Source organism: Chlamydotis macqueenii, chromosome 1, assembly GCF_036417535.1.
Source record: "Chlamydotis macqueenii isolate bChlMac1 chromosome 1, bChlMac1.mat, whole genome shotgun sequence".
In the NCBI taxonomy this organism is placed as follows: Eukaryota; Metazoa; Chordata; class Aves; order Otidiformes; family Otididae; genus Chlamydotis; species Chlamydotis macqueenii.
Window position 1 is genome coordinate 171,734,838 of NC_141556.1, and position 23,916 is coordinate 171,758,753.

A 23,916-nucleotide genomic window follows, 5' to 3' on the forward strand; every position below is an offset into this window, starting at 1 on the left:
TGCTATTCACAGTCTACCCACGTGTCACATTTGTCACACAGGCCAGAGGTTGCTGATAGCGGTGCTGGGGAAGGCGGCCTCACACCATCTCAGACGTTGCTTGCAAAATACCCTTCATCCAGTGATTATCTTAAGTAAAATGGGACCAGAACTCAAGACTCTCTCCTCAATGTCTCCTCGTTGTAGAATAGTCATTATTTTCCTATAAAATGCGAAACGAAGGTAGACATGGGACTCAGGTCTCCCAACTGTACCATCCTTGTTTCCAGGAGGGATCGCAGGGCTGTAGAAGATGACTCCAGCTCTGCAGTCTGGTGCGGGGTGGTGATGATGCTGGGTGGCTTATCCCAGCCCCAGCAAGACAGGCAGTGGGATGTTCTGCTGCTCTGAGAGACTGCTTCCCTGCTAGCTAAGTTACGTGGGTTTCTATTCAGTGTGATGGATTTTATTTGATGGAGAATTTTTTTCTCTTAACAGTTAATATGAAGTGCTTAACTCTCCCTAATCTATAATTAATGAGGGTGTAGGAAACCTTCCTCATCATTAGAATTTTCCATACCCGTTAATTTTCATAGCTGCTTCAACCTTTCTTTGGAAAACTGGCCTGTTGATAGTTAGAGATGGAAGTGGTAGACGCATTGTTCTTTGCAGGTGCGGTGGTTACCGTTGTTGCTTGGGAAGAACACGAGCTCCTTGCCACGGCTGACGTATCTGTAAAGATGCACAGTATCTGGAAAACTCGTTCCCTGTGGAATGGATTACAAATCATGGACTAGACAAGCTGTTGAAGCAGCAAGGAGAGTACTGCAGAAGGGTGTTATGTGTGCCGTCAGAGCATGATTTTCGTTTCTACCATCACTGTGCCTCTAAAATATTTTTTGGCAGGTGGGGGAGTGGTTGGCTCTGTACCGACCAGGAAGGATAATCTCTGTTGTGGAACGGGAATACCACAGGGAGGACATTTAGAGCTGGTCCAGAGGAGGGCCACAAAAATTATCAGAGGACTGGTACAGCTCTCCTGTGAGGAAAAACTGAGAGAGAGAGAGTTGATCAGCCTGGAGAAGGCTCTGGGGAGACCTTACTGCAGCTTAAACAGAACTTGTAAGAAAAGAAGGAGAAAGAGACTGGACCACGGCCTGTGGTGACAGCACAAGGGGTAATGGTTTTAAGTGAAAGAGTGTAGATTTAGATTGGACATAAGGAAGATATTTTTTATCATGGTGCAGCTCTGCCCCAAGTAGCACCATGGAGGAACCATCGCCCTGTCTGCTCAGGTGCTGCTCTGTGTCAGAAGCTGTCTTCTGTATGGCTTGAATGCAGAAGTCTCAAATTATTGAAGCAAACTCGTGAGATGCCAAGCCGTTTATGAAACAGCTGCACTTTACTTGTTTTCTCATCTTAAATTTTCATGGCTGTAGCACACAATTATATATATATTAAAGCTAGAGATACTCTTTTTAATTCAGTAGGAAAAAAAAAAACCCTAAACCCAAGTGTGAATTCTCGTATTTAATTTGTAATATATTAGGAGTTGTCTGTACTAATTAGTGCTGTATAACAACTTAAACATTAAGACCCACGTGTCAGCAAGAGTAATAGTGTCTGTGTCTCAGGAGAAGCAAAAACTTGAGTATATCTACTCAGAGATTTATTTGGTGTGCTCATCTTCATTAGTGGAAAAACAGAACAATTCAATTTATACTTCTGTTAAGGTTACCTCATGCACCCCTCCTGTCAGTCAGCACATCAGTTTTGCATGTAACTGGAGTCTTCCTTCTGAGTCAGAGCAGCAAAGCAGCAGGCGTGCAGGGATCAACTCTTGGAGCTTAATAGTTTTGACTCAAATATGGGAAGTGGTTTCAATCATGTGGCAAAACATCAGCTCCGCAGCTGGTACCAGGTGTCGTGTCCTGTTGCGTCTAACGTGAGTATGTGTGACAGTGCTTACCCTGACATCACTCTTGTGATGTTACACAGCATCACTCAGCGGGCAGTCTGTTTACTTCTATATTAAAAATTAAATAAAACATTACAGAACCTTTTTGCTAGAATGAAGCAGAGCATGAATTTTTTCTTCTGGTCCCTCTGTGCTTGCAAGAGGTGCTTGTGTGCATCTTTTGCTGGGGTTTGTGTAGGCAGGAAATTGCACAGCTGCCAGCATCGTTGTCTTCTGCCCTTGGAGGTGTACTGGTGTACCCCAGCCGCTGCCAGCGCCTTCTTGAGAGGGTCCCAGAGCCTATCCCCCAGCTCCATGCCATCTTCTGTACTCCAGGAGGTCTCAGATGGCACCACATGGCTATGCCTGGGCATCCGAATTCACCCAGAAGCATTTGACTTAGTGAAGGAGCCAAGGGTAAACTTTGTACAAAATGTTATTTTGTTAACAAAGGGAAGGGGTAGGGAGGAGGCAGGGAAAGGCTATTTAAGTCAACCAAAAGCTTTTGGGAATTAGTTTCAAATTCACTAGCTTGTTATAATTAGTAAACAAATAACAAAAAGATCAGAAAATGCCTGATGTATGTACTTTGCCTAAATATTAAATGGGTCAATGTGCATCATTAATGATGGTTCATTTTAACATTTAAGTCCTCCTCCTTTTTTTTTTTTTAAACAAAAAATTCTAAAGAGCTTGAAAATAAAATATTTCATTCTGTTGAAAAATAATTTGTGGCCCAAAATAAAAGGATTCTTTTTTCCTTTTCCATTTCTTCCACTTTTTCTCTGGACAAGCAGGAGAAATAGTTTGTGCATTGTTGCCCCTGTCACCATGGGGAGCATATAAGAAGTTTCCATTAAATTAAAATATGTGTCTTTTAAGGGGACTCAGGAGAATTGTTTTACCTACAGTTTAGCTTCAGGTGTCTAATCTGGTATTTTATATGTATTGCTTGTTTCAAAAATTCACAAATTTGTCTCTAACAGAATTTAATTTTAGGGACTGTCATATATTCCAAAGTTGATATAAGCTTAGGAAATGAAAAGTTATTAAGCTGCTGTTACAAACACCTTTGAAAATTGATGTTTCTTCTGTTTAAAAACAATTAGTTCTCTGGAACAAACTTAGATTGATGTCATCCATAACTAATAACACAATGATCATATTAGTTTTGTTCTCTTTTCTGAGAAAAACAAGTAAATACCTAGTTTCTTCTCCTGTGTAATAAAAACCACTGTGATATTGTTAGCTATTAGAAGAAATCAGTTTGAGTTTGTTCTAGTTCAATTGCTGAGATATAATTAAAGGTATAAAGAAATATGAGTGTGTACAGTTGTCTCAGATTTCAGATGTGATAGTTTCAAATAACGGGTGTTGTTATAGATATATGCTCCAGGCTTTAGAGTAGGAAAATTATTGTGAATAATGATAGATTGTGTTCTATGCAATTTATATTCAGTACCCTTAAAAATCAGAAAGAATAAAATGCTATAAATAGGGCTTCATAGTTAAAGTGCATTTAATTTTTTATTGAGTATTATGATGTTTTAGTTCTAATGTTGTAACTCTAAACTTTGATATTGTAGTACTGGGAAAACTCTTTAGATTCTCCCTCTACATTTTCCCTTATGTAAAGTGCAAGTAGTCTGTATTATCCCCATCTACAGGAGATTTCTGAAGACTAATCTGTTTGCAATAATCATGAAGTGGTTATTATTGCCACAGGATGAGAACTGAAACAAGGAGGACTTCACAGTCAGCTCCAGAATGTTCGTTAAATGGTCCATACCTGAGTGTGTGTCTGCTGGTCCATGTGTGGTGTCAGTAGGTTGCCCATCTCACAATCCATATCCCATCTTATTTAGCCTTTAACTGTAGTTTTTATGTTATATATAAAGACTCAGAGAAAGTGCACAGAGAGGGTTATTCTTGGTCTTTTCTTCTGTAACAGCAAGTACTGTGACATAGCAGGTCAGTGAGTTGAATCAAAATCCGTTCCAGAGTCATTAAAAACTTGTTTTCCAAATATACATATTCATAGTTTATGTAAGAGTACATTCACTTTTGGGGGGGAAAAAGTCAGAAATAGCCATCCCAATCCTCCCTTCCCAAAAGCTGTGTTAAAAGAACGTTAGTAAGCCTAAAGGATGAAGCAATCTGCCTTTGGGCAGTGTTAGGAGGAGGGCTGTCTGAGCTGACTTTGATCAGACCCTGTAGCAAGCAATTACTGCAATAGGCACTTCTTGTCTTCATTTTTTTTTGTGGACGGATGTTGCAGAAGGACGGGATGTTTCACCAGTGGGTTTCAGGGATATCTGCTGACAGCAGAGGAATGGTGAACCTCAGTGGCTTCGAGTCTCATGCCAGGCACTGGCAGGGTGTTTTGCTTGAATTGACACAAACCCTTTTGTCTGGTCACACCAAGCCTGACCCATCTGCTGTCCTCCAGGCTGGGATGCTCTTCCTCACATCCAGCCAAGCCCCACAGCCTTCCCAGCCAACCCCACCACCCAGGGAGATGGGCACTGTTTCCTTCCCACCCTCATCTTCATCTCATAGTCCTTTTAGTTGCATCTGAGGTGACGTTAGGTGACCTAATGGCTCATTTAGGGTGTAAAACGCCCAATTTCCTTAATTTGCAGATGCACGTCGCATGACCCCTTGGAGCGCTGGTCTCTTTTACTGACGATTCCCCAGCCAGGACTCGCTATCAGTTTCCTCTCTCAGACAGCGCCAGATCCAATCTCTGCATTTTGTCTGCCTTTGTCGGGCTTTTTTTTCCCAGCCGGTATTATTCTTCTCCTCCCAAATCTGGCTCTTTTTCCTTCTTCGAGGTCAGCTGATTCCTCCTTGGTGCTGCCTGGTCCCAGAGGAAGGGTGGCAGGACGAGGAGGTCAATAGGGTTAACGGCGAGCTCGTTGCACCCACTTCAGTGAGCCTCGGGTAGAGCCACCCGCACTAGGAGAATGAGAGGTTTTGGCTGTACAAATTCAGGCCACGTCCCTCTGTGCCAGCATGTTTGTTTTACTGGGACCAACAGCCAGTTCTGGGGTAGCTGGTCCTGGAAGTCTGTTTGAGGAACAGACACTGGAAAGCGCTAGTTCTTAAATAAGTAAAAACTTATTTAAACTTTTTCTCTCTGAAGTTAGCCTTTTTTTTTTTTCTCCCACCAAACTGCGGAAAGGCTTAATTTCAGTCAGACCTAACTATAATTAGTTCTACTCAATGTATTTATTTTAGTAAAGAAAAGTGTGTCGCAATTGAGATGCAATCTCAATTGAGAGGTCAGAAGAACAAAATGAACTTAAACTTCAGCTTGAAGGACAGTAAACAGAAGAAGGAGATTCATTTGGGAAAATGAATCCTTCTGGTGGGAGTTAAGATGAACAAAGACAAGCAGAGAGAGACGGAGAGAAACCCAGTTGCAGTGTATAGGTAACATACTAGATGTGAGTTTCAGACATGGCGCCTCCACCACCATCACCACTCCTGATGTCTTTATCAGATAGCTGGAGAATTGTTGAAGTAGTTCATGGGCATCTTCATACCTCAGAGAATATGCGAGCAAGACTGAGTAATGAGGAATAATTGAGAAGAAGTAGCTGCCCAGTCTTTCATGCTTTTTTAACGTCAAGTCTATTTACTGGGCACACAGAGTCCACTTGCAGTATCGGGCACTGCTTGCCCAAGGAGGAATCACTTGGAAGTGCAAGACCAGTTTGTGAGTGCTGAGCTCCAAAGCTGGTGGAGACATGGCTGAGTTGCCTGGAGCTGGGCAACAGTTTGCAGATGGTTAAAGGGTATAAACAATAGTTTTGTGCATTACGTGTAGTCCTTTTTTGCTAATACATTTATGAATATTTTGTGATGTTGTGCAGAGTAGGACAATACCAAATCTTTGCATCAAAATTTTAACTTCTGGATCTTCAGCAGATTGTTGACTGCAAATTATTCTCCAGGCTTTCATTGTTTTTCCAGTGTGATTTGGTTTGTGTGGAAACATTGAATGCTTCCATGTTAGATAAAATAAATCTTAGACTGTAATTTGAATATTTTCACCTAGAAATGTAAATGCTACTGAGTACTTTTTTTCAAAAATGACTTCCACTAAGCCTTGTTATTTGGTAGACCTCACTATCAGCAAACCTGCTTGCAGAAAGTTCCTGATGTATTCCACATCAGGCTAAGTAACTACTCTAGACTGACAAAAGAAAATTAATTTAAAAATCCCAGTGTATGTGTAGTACAAACATCAAGGACTCAAATTTATTAACTCGAATTTTTGGATAAACTAAATGGGAATATTCTGATTTAAAACTGAACTAGAGAAAATAAAGAACTAAGTGAAATCAAAAAGGGGAAGAATTACCTGAAAAATGCGGGGAGAAAAACTTATGAGGAGAGATGCTGAGTGGATGTGTGAAGTTCTTGTTGTCAGGGATTTTATAAACTAATAAATAATTCTGAATTTGAGGCAATACGATATTTTTTTTCAGGGTATTTTAGCTCCTCAGTTATTTAGGGATCTGCCGTTTGTTCAGAAATTATTCTCAAATCTAAAATGGATTTGTACAAGGAATACAAATACACTATCAATATTCTTTATGTGGTTAAGCAAATAATATTGCAAGCAACATCTTACACTGCTGTTCTTCCATGCCCGTGTTAGACTCATTCCTCTTGAAGAGCTGTGTTATAGTGATGGGCATAAATTATTTTCTTTCAACAGATTCTTCCTTTGATGGAGCATTCTAGTTACACTGCTCAAATATAAATAATACATCTAAGCTGAACATCTAGTTTTCTGATTGTGTTAATGATTTAGGGATCGAGGAGGTAGGTTTTGTTGCTTTTCAAAAAAATCATGTCAAGCCCACATAGAGTCTGAAATACTGAGAATTTGGCCTCACGTTCAAGACATATGTCATTTTTACATTTAGTGTACCAGATAGTACAGGAGCTGATTAGTTTATTGGATTGAAGAAGTCTGTAATCACTTTTTTCTTTGGTAAACCTGTCAGTTTTGGGACAGGAGAATTAAATGCCAAGTAACCTTAGTGCTTACTTTGTCTTTGCAAATGTATTATTTAAAAAGAAGTCATTTCATACTAGATGTATTTATGTTCATTGTTAAACATGTTTAAAAATTAATGCTGTTTGCATAGGGATCTCTTTTCATTTTGAAACATCCACTTTGAAATCAAACATCCAAGTGTTATGCAGAGATAACGATAAAATAAGTGAATTACGAGTACTTTAAGGTGAGTATCTCTCAGTCTCTCCTGTTGAATCGATTCTAATTTGTTTAAGTGCATTTTCTTTGAACCACTTTTTTATTTTAATAATTCCTGGACTCTACCCTCTGTCTTTTTCCATGCCAACTGGTGCTTTTTAGAATTTTTTTTTAGTGGGAGTCTTTAACAGTCTGACTCAAACTGGAGAGTACTGTCTCTTAGGGATCTCATTTCTTCCTTGGAACACAAATTCAACCTTGACACTGAGCAACCGTTTCTTGAAAACTGATAGTAAGCCACTTTTTAGTTCATACTTCCAGGAAAAAAAAAAAAAACAAAACAGAAAGATCCAGCTGTCTTGCATTTTGCTCTCTTCTTCAGCATGACCTCCTGCATTTGTTCAACGCGTCTGAGCTAAGCAGTTCTGTCAGCCTGGGAAAGCCTGCAGCAGCAGCCTCCAGCAAAAAGGCACAAATGCCTGTTCACTTGATGCTTTTGCATTTGGAAACAGGTTTTTTAAGTATTTTGCCCAGTTTTAGTTTTCAACTGTCTACGTGTTCGCCCTTCTGATTTTATACAGCTGTCTGTCACCGCTGTACTGGTGTACCCGTCGTGTATGCATTAATAGTAATAGCCGCCTTCCAAAGTGAGCATAGTTGAGTCTTAGATGCGTCTTATTTTCAGGGGGATAGCAGACTGTTTCAAGTAGAGGTTGCTTGGTTAATTTTTTTGCAGGTTGTATTATTTCTTCCTTTTCTTAGAGTATTTTGTTGCTTTGGTTGAAGTGGAGATTCTCAGGCAGAAGCCTGTGACTGTTGTGAATGTAATTTCTCATGATGGGAATGTGTTTTCAAAAACATCTCTTCCCGTAATTTTCAAGAGAGTTCACTCCTAGATTAGCAAGATAAACCAAAAAAGACCCTGAGTACAGCGCTGGGTGCTTGAGCCATAACTTACAGGACTCTTCAAAGTACCCAAGCTGCTACTTACCCTGTGCCATCCTTTCATACTCTGCAGGTGCCGTGTTGGGGCATGACAGCACAAAACTCAGTACAGGCAGATGTGCTTCATGGCACGTACCTACAGAGCTTCAGTTTCGGGGGATGGGAAATGAGCTTTCTGCCCTTATTTACAGGGAAGGACTAGGAAAATATTGCATTTTAGTTTTAAAAAACAAATTGTGTATCAAAGGTGAACACACCGTATCCTAAACCTGATCCACCCGCACGTTTCGTGGCCTTAGAGTTGTTAGCACATCTTTGTGCTACGCAGAAGCAAAATTACTTCTGCTAGAGCAAGTGCTTTTTGTCATTTCGACCCTAGCATTTGTTTCTTTTACTGTGAAGTGTTACAAAATCTGTAACCTGCAGAGTATTCCCGGTTATTTAGATTTCACCCTCCAAGCATAATGATCAGAGCTGAAAGCTGCTCTAGCTGGGCACAGATCTGCGCTGCCTGCCCAGAAGACTGGATGCCTGCACCGTTGAGCCTTGGCCTTTTGGTACAGCAGTGGCCAGGACATGGTTAAAATTCTGGGTAGCTTTTGAGAAGGAGTATGATTTTTCTCATCTCAGTCTCCTTTAACTCTAACAAAACAAAATCATCCTGCTTGAAATTTCTCCTGCCAGAACAGAATGAGGTGGGGCAGCATGATGACAACCAAGAAGGGAGTTTGTGTGATTTGACTGAGGAGTTAAACATTTAGCAATTTATTTTTTAACTTCCTGTCCTCAAAACCAGCTTATTTTATAAATGCTAAATTTAGTCTGTTCGGTTTCCGTCATCAAGGACAGCTTTTTTGGTATGCTTTCTTACAAATTGTTTGACCTTGGGAGATTGCTTCCAGAAAGGAAGACGACTTTAAAAGCTGACAACTGATTGTTGGGGGTTTGTAAACTCTTTTGTGCAGGAGCAGTAAAACTCCACAAAGTCATAAAGACTCAGGGAAGCTTCGTACCCTGTGAAGTTGATGAACTGCAAGGCATCAGACTGAGTTGCTGAAAACAAAATTATCTTTGCTTTGTCACTGGTTTTAACCTCAGCTGTGTGAAAATTATGAGCTCTTCATGGAATCATAGAATGGTTTGCATTGGAAGGGACCTTTAAAGGTCATCTAGTCCAACCCCCTTGCAAGAAGCAGGGACATCTCCAACCAGATCAGGTTGCTCAGAGCCCCATCCAATCTGGCCTTGAATGTTTCCAGGGATGGGGCATCCACCACCTCTCTGGGCAACCTGTTCCAGTGTTCCACCATCCTCATCATAATTTTTTTTTCCTTATATCAAGTCTGAATCTAAAACCATTACCCCTCATCCTGTCGCAACAGGCCCTGCTGAAGAGTCTCTCCCCATCTTTCCTGTAGGCCCCCTTTAGGTACTGGAAGACTGCTGTAAGATCTCCCTGGAGCCGTCTCTTCTCCAGGCTGAACAGCCCCAACTCTCTCAGCCTGTCCTCATAGGAGAGGTGCTCCAGCCCTGTGGTCATCTTCGTGGCCCTCCTCTGGACCCTCTCCAACAGGTCCATGTCCTTCTGTTGGGAGCTCCAGATCTGGACGCAGCTTGGTTATGGATGGGGGATAATGTTGGTACACAGAAAAGATTGCCATGAGTAGAATAAGAGAGTGGAAAGGGGCAATTGCAAAATTTCCCCCCAAGTGAGTTAAGAGGAGGTAGAATTCAGGAGGATGGAAAGAAGATGAAGTAGAACAGTGCAGAAAAGGATGGCCATCCAGCAGATAAGACATTATCAGCCATAATTTCACCATGCTTCGCTTGGGGTCTTGTGGCTGGTTGTGTGGCTGACTGGTTGTTTTTCTGTAATGGTTGGGGAAACAGGCAGTAAGGAATGCTTTTTTACACAGCCAAAAAAAGCTTTGTGAATAGGGAAATCACGTGTTATGTTCCTGGCGATGTTTATTAATGGCAAACTAATGAAACAGAGCACTGCAGAGAATGCTGGTGTACAGCTTTAAAGGGAAGGCACAAAAAGCCTGAGCCAAAAGCACTGACTAATACAGGCTGCAGCTTTATTAAAAAGCCTTTTCTAGCAGGAAGCCATCCTAACCTGCCTTCCAGTTCGATTTCAGCCTGGATTTGAGTGGGTGGTGAATGGCATAAGGATGTGACGGTTGGTGTTGCAGAGAGAGGCATTGCTGAGATTTGCCTCTGAGTCTCAGAGCTGAATCTGTCCCTCTGCTTTGTACCAGCGGGCAGGAGCAGTGAGATGATGGAAGCTGCGTGGAGCTGTACCCCTTCATGTTTTATTTCCATGGTCTGGGCTGGCATCCAAGGCAGCCCACTGGTTTACAGGGACCTCAGGCTGAACCCTTTCTAACCCACCAAATGCTCTGGAAGCTGCCAAACTCAACAACAGAGTTTAGACCCCTAAAACCAAAATAAAGTTTGCAAAACCAACATAGACACTTTCAGGAACCAGACTGGGAAAACCTGTTTCAGATACCCAAACTAGCAGTTAGCTGAGCCCACACCACCACAAGAAGCCCAGTTCACCAGATGAAGATGGAAAGGCAGGAATAGAGAAACAGAAGAAGAAAACACGCAACCATTTGTTTTTCATCTAGTTGATTTTATGAGCTGACAGAATGGCTGAAGGTATAACCCTGAATATCCCAGCCATAGTGTTAGTATCTTCCTCAAAAGTGTGGTTCCATAAAATAAAACTAACGGCAACACTCATCGTCTAGGGAAATGAACAGTTAATTCTCAGTTAATAACATTCTGGAGAGACGCTAAGAAATAGTGTGCTGAGAATTCAGACATCCTTTTTGGCTCATTGCTACTCTTCGTCCTGTAGTTCCTAATTCTGGAATAGGCATCGTTGTTGAGAAAGGTTTGCTTATACTATCCATTTTTACAAAATTATGATAATTTCACATTCAAAGTTTTGATTCAAATAGAGATTAATTTGGCAGCTTAGATAGTTATGAGATCATGGAGAAATGACTATACCACTCGTAGGCCACTGTAAGGGAGCATGAGTTATTGGAGTAGATCTCTTTGTTCACTACCACGAGGACAAAATATAACACTTGTTTACAGTTTTTATCTTCAGTACAGGATGTACAAACCTGTTTTGGTAAGGATCCTGTTGTCTTTTGTAATGCCCAGCCTGAATTTACCAAAGGACATTCTTAGTCTTAGAATTTTGTCAGGGAAAGGAGGTCATTGAAAAGCATACCAGTTTTCATCCTGTCTGGAGAAGTTCATGAGGGGATTGTAAAGGTTTTAAGTTTAGTTTCACTACTGAAGACTGAAATAATAGTATTGACTGTATTACCAGGGTACATAGAGACTGCGTGGCCACTCCAGCAGCTCTGGACAAGAAGACAATACCTACCGAAAGATAGGTGCAATATGAGGAATGCACAGTGCAAAAGTAAATGCAGAAGAGCTATGACAAGAGAAAGTGATTTGTATGGTAGATTGCAGTTACATGATACTTTTTTCCTTTTTTTAATTCCCAAAAGACTATGTGTAATTTCTATAGTAAAACAAATACCTGTTCTTGGCACAGTCTACAAAAATCTAAGTCATGACCTCTGCTTTGTCAAAAAGACAATTAACTCTATCCATGGAACAAGTACTTTGTGTGGCATCAGCTGCATAAGGGTTTGGGGTTCTTCCTTACTCTTCTTGTCATTGGGTCAACCTGAAATCTGCCTCTGGCACTCATGGGAAGCCTGGAAGTATGTCAACATGTAGGATTTCCTCTGTGGCACATTTATCTGCCCTGTGGATGCAGCTGGCGATTCTTACTGCTTCTAGATGACCCTTGCCCTGCCACATGCACAAGGGGATCCCTCATCTCCCTTGAACATGAATTGATGCCATTTATCCCTCTTCTCTCAAACATTTAAGATAGAAGATATTGCCCTTTGGCGAGTCAGGTGGTTTTGCCTTCTTGAGGAAGAGGTTTTCGTAACCTTGTCACTTGTAGCTGGTTATGTACTTTGAAAAGTAACCTGGTCTTCACCCTGTGTTCTTTTTTTAGTAGGAGAACTTCCCCTTGTCTTTATAAAGGGATTTTTTGCTTTTGCTGTTTGTAGTACAGCAGAACAGCAGGGTCCAGGGGCTGGATGAATTGGGGTCCCTTTGTTTTAACTTGATTTGTGTATGAATAGAGGAAGAGACTCACTGTTCCAGAGATGTTCTTGCTTTCAAATGGGGGAAAATGTCACATCCAAGAACCAGTCTAAATTAGCTGAATAGATGGGATTTACTTGAACATCTTATCTTTCAGCATGCCAGGGATAGTATCCACTTAGGCTGTTATTATTACAGTTTTTAATATTAGTGTTTATATTTTCCTTTTGCAATAGAACTCCATTCTGTGACAAAACTTGGCTCTGACTCAAAACCAGGAGGGCTTTCCGTGAAAATATGTAGCATAGTCGATTATAAAAATCCCAAAGTGAATTCATAGCTTGCTTGATTGTTAGCTTATTTAGAGTAGATGACCTAAAATATTTGTGGCTTAAGTATTTCTGACTTCATATTTTTAGATACTTAGTAAATACTATAATCTAGAAATCGAGAATGCATTTCTAAATGCATCGCTTTGGTACCATAAAAAGATTGCTTGTTAGATCTGTACATGGACTAATTGCTTTGGGTCAAATGAGATTTGAAGTAGCTTGGCAAATGTTGTTTATCCAGGTTGGTTTTCTGTACGACAACACATAATTGCGTGTTGTGTGCCTGTAGAGAAGCTCTGCTGCAGTGCAGAGCCACGGAGATACTTGGCTGAGGAGCCGAGAGCTGTGCTTTGTCTTACTACCAGGTTATCGATGGGCATTTCCTTCCTTGCTCTGCCTGTTGCAAATTACTTGAAAAAACATTTTTAAAGAGTAGTTATTAATGATGTATTGTCAAGAAGGAAAGATATATCAAATGAGCTTCTCTAGGGATCTATCTTTGGCCTAGCATTATTCAAAAATTCTATTAACCTCTTTGATGATGGAAATAAGGAATAAAACTATAAAAATAGCAGATGGCACCAGTCTAGAATAAATTTAGACCAACCAGCTTTGAAAGAGTTGTTCTAAAGCATAAAATTATTTCGTGAAGTCAGGAAAATTGTTCTTAATTAGTATGGAAAAATAATTTTTGAAGATTATAACAATGGGGAAGGCTATCTAATGTGCTGATTCAGAATAACGAATTGCTGTAGCCATTGCTGCCATACAAATGTGGGGCTTTGTACTGACCTGTAAGTTCATTATCAGTAACTATGCAGAATGCAGAAAATCAAACATTGAACTGAAGGACTGCGTTTAACGTAAGGCACTGCCTTCTTAAAAGTGGTGTGAACAAAACTGCAAAGATCGCTGCGAAGAGCAAACAGGAGTGCTAAGGCTTGGTTTTCTAAAGCTGACTTATGACAAAAAGAAGCAGCAAGGTCTGCCTGTTCTAGAAGAAGATGGACAAGCAGGGGGAAATTACAGTTTTCAAGCATGCAGAAAGTAGAAAAATGGTGGTGGACAGTTTTTCTTCATGTCTCTTGGAGATGACACAAGAGAGCACTGCTGTAGCTTCAAGTTAGATGTTGGGAAGAAGTGTCCTGTCACTGTGAATAGTTGTTACCTGTTGAGGTACTAAATTTTTTGTCACTGATGACTTTGCATAGTGCAAAGAAACAGGGTGATTTTGTACAGTTAATCCTGCCACCTTCTAAGGAACTGAAGGGTTTTTTTTTAATATTCTGTTCAAACTGAATATGTCTATGCTTTCTAGCATGATTTGTCCTTTAAAATTATGATCTAACACAAGAAAAGGAAACAAACCATGTGGCTTTGATGACCACGTTGTGTGATGTGTGTTAGCAGTTGGGTGTGCAAGTCATCTTTAGCCACATATGTAACTATGTCCCTTTGTCCTTCCTCAACAGTCTCCAAACGTCCACAACTACCCAGATATGGAAGCTGTACCCTTGTTACTAAACAACATGAAGGCAGACCCTGCAGAGGATTCATTATCTACAGACCATTTCCAAACACAGACTGAACCAGTGGACTTGTCAATAAACAAAGCCAGGTCATCCCCTACAGCAGCCTCATCTTCACCGGTTTCCATGACAGCATCAGCCTCCTCCCCTTCTTCTACTTCTACTTCTTCTTCTAGTCGGCCAGCTTCATCACCCACAGTAATAACATCGGTATCCTCAGCAGCATCCGTACCGTCAGTATTAACTCCAGGTCCTCTTGTGGCCTCTGCATCTGGTGTTGGAGGCCAGCAGTTTTTGCACATTATCCATCCAGTACCACCTTCAAGCCCCATGAACTTGCAGTCCAACAAAATGAGTCACGTGCACCGTATCCCCGTGGTGGTACAGTCGGTACCTGTTGTCTATACAGCTGTGAGATCACCTGGGAATATGAACAACACTATAGTAGTACCACTGTTGGAGGATGGGAGAAGCCACGTCAAAGGTAAGATGGAACCAGTTTTGGGCATCTATGGCATCTTTAAAACTGTTCTTGTTTGAGGAAAACGTAACAGCGTTATAAAGCCGTTAGTTTCCAAACTTACTGTGTCATTTGCTGAAAAGACCTATAATTACACTATCAGGAGGAACCTTTAAAAATCTTATCCCAGATACTCTTTAAAATAAATACATGTTTTTATAAAGATTGAGGTCAGCAGTGGTGTTACATGCTCAGACAACTCATGGTAAGTTTTGTCCTAAGAGGAACAAATCCTCCCCAGAAGCTGAAGAAGTAGGACAATGGAATAGTGACCATGTGTAGAACATCATAGATGAACATGAAAAATTCATCAGATGATACAGATTTGGCAAGGGAAGGAATGTCAGAGACATTGTTTCCATGCAAGGCGAAAGCAATCATTGGGCTGTAGGAACGTGTGAAGGAAAGGCTTTTGGACCAAAGAGTGGTAGCAGATGCAGACAGGTAGGTTTTACTAAGCTCAAGGAGTGGCAGTGCAATACTTTAAATTAGGTTTCTTCTTCCAGATTAAACAGCAGAAGGGAAGGAAGGAAGCCACACAGAGTGTATATGTTGGGAATGAGTTTTGCAGACACAGGATGTGAGAGGCACATGGAGGTGTGAAGGGAGGAAGAAAGCACATGCCAGAAGGACAGATACACTCTTGGAGAGGTGTCCAAAGAACACAGGAAGGGGAGCTGGAGAGCAAGAAAACATGAGAACTTAACAGTTACTGAGGGAGCAAAAACTTGTTAGAGATGGTGACATGATGGGTGGGGGAAGAAAAGAGAAAACAGATGTGCCCAGATACTTGGAAAAGCATAGCTTTATAAAAGCAAGCATAAGTGACAGAGATGGGAACATGAGGAAAGGAACAAGAGAGACTCATTTCAAGGTTCATCGCATGTGAGTGAATAAAATATGGCTAATTCTCCCCTGAAAGGAGGTATTGCTTGAGGCGGAAAGGGAGGGTACTGGCAGATAACCTTACTTTAGGGCTTATGAGACTACAGGGCATTTAGTACACATCTTACAGCATCTCTGATGTACCTAATTGCATAATGAACAGGTCTCTACAACTAAAAACCTTTTCTCTTCAAGTGTCATGTCTGTTTTTGATATATTGGCGACTGTGTGTTGTTGTAAAGGACTACAGTGATGGGTCATTCTGATGTTTAGTAGCATCCTGTTGTCCATAAATCTTTGGTTCTCCTCCTGTCCCCTCAGTACTGGAGTGTGGACTGTGCCCTCTCAACAGACTTGGACATAGGAGATGAGCTCACAGCTGATCTTGTTTTAAGCCTCAGAGCGATGATTTAAGAAGTTTTATTGCATTTCATACAGTGATGTAATTTGAGGACTTTGTGCCATTATGTCAAGAAACGATGAATGAAAGCAGGACTTTTCACCATGTTGTCTGGGAAAAAAGGAAAGTTTTAGTCTGTATTTTGATTTTGAAGCTCTGAGAGCTGCACCTGACCTTGAGCTCATCCAGAATTTTTCCCATTTGTTTTCTTTTCAGAGGTGCTGGTTGGCTCTGGTAGTAGTCTCCTCTATAGGAAGCACCTCCTGATCTTGTAAAATGGGTAGCAAAGTTCCAGTTTCGTCAACAAAATTCCGGAATTTAATGTGCCATAGGGATTTCAGCCCACGAGCTCTGGGCCTCCTGAGCTGCCCTGACAATGTGGCCTTTGTACTATTATTGGCAGAGATCATTAACCAGCCCTGCAGTACCTATTAATTTACTGCAGAAGAAAAAGAAAAGATTAAACATTCTTTTTTTTTTCTTTTTATCAGTTTTACCCATTTTACTAGCACTCATTTTTTTTTAACATAAATGTTCAGGTTAATTTGAATAAATACAATAGAAGAATAATGGACAATAATTCACTCTAGGTAGTCATCTTTTGTCACCTTCTGCTGGAGAGTATTTTTCTTTCTTTAATGTAAAATAATATAAGTAATAAAATGCAATGATATTGCACAAATTAACCAATTAAATAAATTTCATATGTGCACAGACTAACTTGCCTGCAGTGGTCAGCTCTTATGCTGAAGACAATAAGTAAATGTACACCGATGCTGACAGGACGTTGCTATCAAATTGAATTGGTTTCAAGTCCTCTACCAGCTGAAGAGAAATGCGGGTTTGGAATCATCTAGAGTCATAACTTTCAACTATACATGAATGTTGATTGTTTTCAGAAACAGCAAAATAGGCATGCTGAAACAAAGTCAATCCGCAGATCACATCAGCAGCATTTGTCGCATAATTTCTGTGTTGTTGCTGCTTTGGTGCTAAATCAGAGACCATGTTGATGATCCAAGGGTGTGGCTGGGAAGCAAAGTTATATTTTACATTAGCCTGTATCTAAGTCCTTTTCACTCAAATGAGACTTAGGCACTTTCCTGAACAGAGATACTTTGAATGCTAAAATTAGTGAAAAATTACATCAGACATAAGTTCAGACTTGTCCTGTCTTTCTAGGTACAGGTACGTAGGGGGAAAATGCAAGGAACAGGATATAGAGAAAGGTTTTTTCCTTGTTGTTCCCAGTTTTATTTTCCTCATACTGAATTTTCCTCTTCTGTACAGATTTGACTAGAACCATTTCATTTTTAATTTTATTGCAAAACCTTCACAGGCCACCACCATCCCTCTAATCCTGCCTCCAGGCATTTTGCTTGGGTGGCTTTCTGCTTCCCCTTACGCTTCCCAGTCCACCTTCCTCTCTCTCAGACAAAACTGTCCTTCCACAGACTGCTTTTCTAGGCAGTTCAAGCAAATACTTCTTTCTTCATGTTCTATTTGAATTCTCTCTTCCCTCCAGCACAAGAAATCACTACCTCCTCTTCTGTTTCCCCCTCTTATTCTATTTTTTCCATTTTTTTCTAGTCCTTCCCATCTTGCTGGTTGTTCTTTGAGTGCCAGTTTCAGCCGCTCTACTCCATCTCTCCCTCCTTATCTATTAATATTCCTAACCCGTACTGTCATCTCCTCCTCTGCTGCTGTGCATCCTTCTCTGTGACATCACTCATCCTGACATTCTCCATCGCACCTTCCTTCAGAAAAGTCTCAGATGTCCTTGTCTGCCTCCCTTCTGCTGCTCCTTTCTGCTCTCTGTCCTGCTTCCTTTCTCCTATTTTTTACTTGCAAGGTTTCCCATTAAATCAAACCCTTTCTGCAGCATTGAAAACCAGATAGGCTTGCAGAGAATTAGCCCTTGTGTATATGAGCTGCTGGCAGCATCCCGTCAGGTCCTGTGCCATGTGCGACACCCCAAGGGGGACAACGGGAGCCAGGGGTATCATGCTACAAAAGCACCCTTCTGTCAGATGGATGATTTTTGCAGGCTTGAAACCTCTCACTTCACCTAGTGTAAATAAAAATCAGGATTGAAGCGTTTTTAGGAATTTGTTAAGATATAATTTGAAGGTAATTGGTAGATGGTATGTTCCGTATCGGTAGTATGACACTAGCCGTTTACAAAATATTACTGAATTCCTAAAAATTTCTAACACTGTTCTGTCATCCCACGACACTCACCTATGTGCACATACACACACAGTAACATGCAGACTCCACTACCGACCGTGGACCTTCCCCTCCTGACATCCCCGTGATGCATCCGCTGGGGAGGCGGCGCTCCAGGGAGCCCCCTGAAGTGGGAATCTCTGTGTGCTCCTCCCACACCGCCAGCCCAGCCGTGTCAACTCCTACAACCTAATCCTCGCATTATTTCCGACGTGCAAAGTGTAGTCATGTGTTAGGGCTGTCAGGGCACGGAGGGGACAGGAGCCACGCACAAGTCCCTGTGGGCACCCGGGGTCTGGGCTGCACCTTGTGCCACCCCCTACAATATGGCAAAGAGACAAAGTTCGCTTCCTTCTGTGGTCACCGCTGTTATCTTGTCATCCAAAGCCTTAAAAAGCGCTTGGAATTTTTTTTTCTGTGTGGAGTAGGTGCTGACCACTAGACATTATTATACATTAAAGTATTCCAGAGCATTAAAAGCCCATTAGAAACTCTTTCCTCCCCTTATTTCTCCCTGTTCAGCAATGGTGAGGATTGGTAAAAGGTGTAATTAGAGGCACAGCAGGTAGCAGCACCTACAGATAAGGTTGCCGGATGGTTTCTGTTCAAACCCTCTCTTCAGTTGCTCGAAGTCTGTCTGTATGTTAACCATTTAGGCTAACGTTTTCCATGCTGCGTTGTCTGCCTCAGGCTATTTCTTTTTTCTTTTTTTCTTCCTATTTGAGGAAAGTTTCAAGAAAAAACTGTTCCACTCTTCTTGAGAATGAGTATAGAGAAAAAAATGTAGCATTTTCCATGTTGAAAAATTTATTCCAGCTTTTTTTTTTGTGAAAAACTCTAGAACCTCTGTGGTTTTCTGCCATGAAGTTCAAGTTTGGTTTGGATCATTGTCCTTTTTTTTTTTTTGTCTTTATAAACACTTGCTGAAACCAAGACAAGTTTGGAGATCAAAAAAAAAAAATGAATTCCCTTAAAGGGTAAAGCAAAAAAAAATTGTGGCTGGGAAAAGGCAAGGAAGAGGTTGGAAGGGGCTGGGCAGTGGGGAGAGGGGCAAGATGGAAGGGAGGAGAGGAGAAGAGGAGAGATGGTGAGATGGTTATGGATATGTGAACATGTTCAGAAGGAAAAGTGGGAAAAGGTTGGACACAGAGGAAGAGGGAAGAAGCAAAAGGAGAGTAGAAAAGAGATCTGGGCAGGGTAAAGGGGAACAAGGAGAGGCTTGGACAGAGAGGAGTGAAAGAACCTACCATGGCAGCAAGACGTTCCCCTGCTAACTCTGATCCCATTAGCTTGAGTTTTTCTGCTGCTTTGCTTTCAGAAGATAGCCATGAATGCTACTGGCAAATCATAACCCTCTGGCAGCAGGTATTGCCAAAGAAAAAAAAATAAAGTTGTTTTTTGTAGTTCAGAAGAGTTACTCCACTCATTAAAGGGCCTTTTAGAAGCTTCCTCCTGATGATGGGGCACCAAGGACCTGTGCAACTTCGATATTTCTGGGATTTGGGGTTCAAGTTTTTGGGTTTAAGAGTTTTCAGAAGACACAACCCTTGGCAAAATCTGCAGTCAGAACATTCTAAATTTAAATTTGCCAACTGAGCTTCATCTGCTTCCCGTGTATGTAAACATCCATAATGACATTGGCGTGGACTGTTTTTCTGTTACTGTGTCTGTGTATAGACCTAGCACAAACACACGGATTGTGCCTTTTCACTGCTTCCACGTGCCATGTTCCTCACCGTGGAGGCATTATTAAGTAGTATGTGCAGTAACTTCTGCTACAGACTTTTCTGCGACTTAAACCAGGCAGTACCATGAGATTACATTATCTACTGCTCTTGGTTTTGTTTTTTTAAAGCACAGCCTGTTATTTCTGCCTGCTGTAAAGTTTATTCCACAAAAGTAAATGCAATTTGTAGTACAAAGTTAGAAATGTAGAGAACCGTTCCATATGTTTAAAGATCAGATTATATGGTCTGTTTGTATAAATTATGCTATGGAAGAGACTCTTAATTAAAACCAGTAGTGTTGCTTTTTTTTATTTCATGTGAGGCGATTATCCTTCCTACATTTTCAGTAGATGGTTATTTTGGATTTGAGTTGCATTGAGGCGGAGAGTTTCTACTTTAGCTGTAATTTTTTTTTGTTGTTAACGCACAAAAATCTTTTGCGACTGTCTGTGTTCCAGCCTGTCCGCCTCACCCTCCTGCCCCCAGGGTCTTGAATCTCTCTCCTCCTGTTTGCTTGGTTGGTCTGGAAGAAATATTAGTGGTTCTTGGAAAGGAGAAGCAGGTTGGCAATGGCTAGCCAGAAAGAGAGGCTTGTGTTCAGGGTGGGACCTGTGTTACTGAAGATGGTGCCTATATTTAAGAACTAGAGTAAATAGTAATTCTTGCCAGATTGGAGAGTTAAAACACAGGTTACAAGACACGCTTGTGGTATTTGAAATTGAGAGGAGGTAACTTGAAGACAAAGTAGCTTGGGTTAACTTTGGGGAGTCTCATAAACAGTCTTTTACTTAAATCTCCGGAAAAGTTATATTTCTGGTGACTCACTAGTGACGTGCTTAGTTTTTTCCACTATAGAAGCACTTGCTCTTATAAGATTTATCAACAGTGGATTTAACATCATGTATGTTTTTAACTAGGAGCAGATTTTGGGAAGGGAATGAGACAAATGTGTATTCCAACTCTATTTGTGAAGCTCAGCGTAAGGAGGATGAGGAAGTCTGTTGCAACATGTCCTGAGTCCCTACACCTTTTGGAAGCTGTTAATTCCTTGCCTTCCATGCCAAGAGTGCCTCTGGTCCTTCAGCTCTGGATTCTCACCAGGGCTGAACTTCGGTCTAGTTGCTTTATCCCACAAATTTGGATTCAGTGGAAACACATGTGTAAAACTTCTCATTTATTTAGTCCCTGCCTTGGGTTTTATTGTGCCTTGGACCAACTTGCTGGCAACTTTCTGATGTCTAAAATATCTCTAGACTGTTGCAATGTGTAGGTTGCAATCTGCTATCATTTTGTAGTGGGTTTGCAATATTTTATTTAGTATTAAATATATTCTGTCCTTATTGCTTTCCCTCTTTACTTTTGGTGATAGAGTATTTGTGTATTGGATGCTCAGTGAAATATAAATCTTGGTCGTTTCAGTAGTTTGTTTTTTGTGTAGATGAGGTCTCATGGCATTCAAATAGCTTAGCAAGAGAAAAGTACTTTCCTTAAAAAAATGGTGGTGTATTTTTATGTATACAACCCAATGACAGAGATGCTTAAATATGTGCATATATTATATCCATGCAATCACTTTCACCTCTGTATTTCTCCACACAGCTATTCTTTTTCAGGTTTATGGGAAATTATTTGACTGGTGAAATGATTTTAAATATTGCCTTTGATTGGATCATAGCAATTAATATTCTCTGGTAGATTAGTTACACTGTGCATTCAGTGCCAACTCCTATTCTCTGTGAACCACATCTGTGCTGGGTGCAGTTAACTAGACTAGCCATATAGTCCCATAAAATCTCAATAAAATCTGAAAACTGTGGAGTATGGGTAATCTTGCTATAAATTGCAATAAGAATTACCCCCGTAGACTCTATATTCTGACCATTACATTCATGGATACTGCTGCTTTGTACATAAAGTTTTATGAAATAAATCGACCGATTCTGCTGCCCTTACCAGACACCAAGCTGTTTTGATTGAAAATCTGATAGGTGCACTCAGAGCGTTTTCCAATGCATAAAGCGCTTACAATGAATTTTAAATAGGAAAAAAATTCTGTATATGTGCTTCATATAGTATGAACTAACTTAGGAGGAGAAAATCATGAGTGCCATCATTTCCATGCATCTGTTAGGTCCATAAAGCCGGGATTCAGTTTTCTAAAACATGTTAAGTAAACCTTAGTTTAACATTTAATCTCTGAGGGCATAATTTCAAATAACTCCTGTATATCTGCGTCTGGAAGTGTTGCTTCCACCATTAAAAACACACAGCAGTGTCTGTGACATTCTCCTTTGACGTTCTCCTGATGGGGAAATCCAAGCTGGGCTCCTGTTCTCTAAAAAAACTGCCAAGAAGGGAGATGTTCAGTTGCTTCTGACATCAAACTACTGTGTGAGGCTGGACCTGCACTTCCAAGAGTAACCAAGAAGGATGGAGATGAGTCAGTTCCTCTACTTGGTATTTGATCCACCCAGATGCTTTTTTTTAAAATCAGAGGTATTTAAAACTGTGGCAGTTTAAGAAAGAACAAAAGAAGTCTCTGCTGGCCAGCAGTTTCCTTCTTGCAATATTTCAGGTACCAAACTATGCTGTATGCCAAATGTAGAGACTGAAGTTATGGTTTAGACACTACAATATTCATAACTACAGGCGGATTACTGGTTTTAATGTTGATTACTGTGTCCCCCTGTGAAATACTTCTCTTCCAGATTTGCCCATTAGAGCCCTGAGGCCAAAGATCATGTTCTTCAGCATCGCTGCTGGGGACCAAGGCACCTCTTTGGCATTAAGCGAATGGTAGCAGGCAGAGAGAGAGTGGGAGCAAGTGAGGCCACGCTTGCCATTGTCCCATCTTCAGGCACTTACTGAGATCCCTCAGGCACTTTTGCTCCTTCATCAGAAAACCAAGTCATGACAGAATCATCTGGCAAAGGCTAATCTCCTCCTCTTCTCAGCAAGGAGCAGCTCAAGGGGCACTTTCCTCTGCCAGGGCTGGTGCCCCAGCACCCAGCCAGAGGAGGGAGGTGGGCTCACACTGCTGCATTCCCAGTGCAGTCCATGGAGGCAGCCAGGCTCAGCACCGCTGAAGGCACCATTTAGGGACAAACGTTTTAGCAGGGACTGTAGCGATAGGACAAGGAGTAATTATTTTAAGCTAAAAAAAGGTAGATTTAGACTAGATGTAAGGAAGAAAATTGAGAGTGGTGAAGCACTGGAATAGGTTGCCTGGAAAGGTGGTGGATGCCCCATCCCTGGAGACATTCAAGGCCAAGTTGGACAAGGCTCTGAGCAACCTGATCTAGTGGAAGGTGTTCCTGCTCCTTGCAGGGAGGTTGGACTAGATGACCTTTAAAGGTCCCTTCCAACCCAAACCATTTTGTGATTCTATGATCTCCCTCCACTGGCTGTATAGAAGAGTTGGGGTGGTTGTATTTGCAGTGCAAGTGCCTGAAGACAGGAGGTGAGAGGCTCTTCCCTCCCTTCTCAGTGTCACCTAGCTCCTGAGGTCCAGGAATCTGAGAGAGGATGGGGGCTGATGGAAATGTACTGTTAGGTGCTCTTGGGTCATGGGGTTATTGCGAGTGGCAGATTATTATTATTATTATTATTATTATTATTATTATTATTATTATTATTATTAGGTTCAAACTACTTCTTTCACAGTGTTTCTGACTTAATGGAGAGTTTAATATGTGAAACAAAAGAAAATGGCCTCTGACCTTAGAAATCCTTTCAAAAAGCGGAAATAAATTTTTAATTTTTTTAAGAGAGTAATTAACCGTAATTCTGTTTTTATTATGTTGTGGTGTATCAGCAGGCCTACATGTATGTATGTTTACAAAGTTATTAGCAGAGAAGTTAATTTAATGCAGAAAACTGAGATATTAAGATAAAATGAGCCAGAGCCTTCAATATTTCAGGATGCAGAAATTTTCTCACATCAGCAAGGATCATCTCATAATAAGTCATTTCGGAATTAGTTAATACTACATGGCTTAACTATAAAGAGAGGCAAAACTCCT

At 41.0% G+C, this 23,916-nt stretch overlaps 1 protein-coding gene across 4 annotated transcripts in view; it reads left to right on the plus strand.

Annotated features, from left to right (window-relative positions):
* KLF12 (KLF transcription factor 12) overlaps positions 1-23,916 on the plus strand; it is a 251,675-nt gene that overhangs the window by 143,362 nt on the left and 84,397 nt on the right. For all 4 annotated transcript variants that reach the window (XM_086771780.1, XM_086771778.1, XM_086771782.1 and 1 more), the window contains one exon: positions 14,077-14,617. In XM_086771780.1, the coding sequence (XP_086627906.1) occupies positions 14,077-14,617 (541 nt within the window). The remainder of the gene's footprint in view (positions 1-14,076; positions 14,618-23,916) is intronic.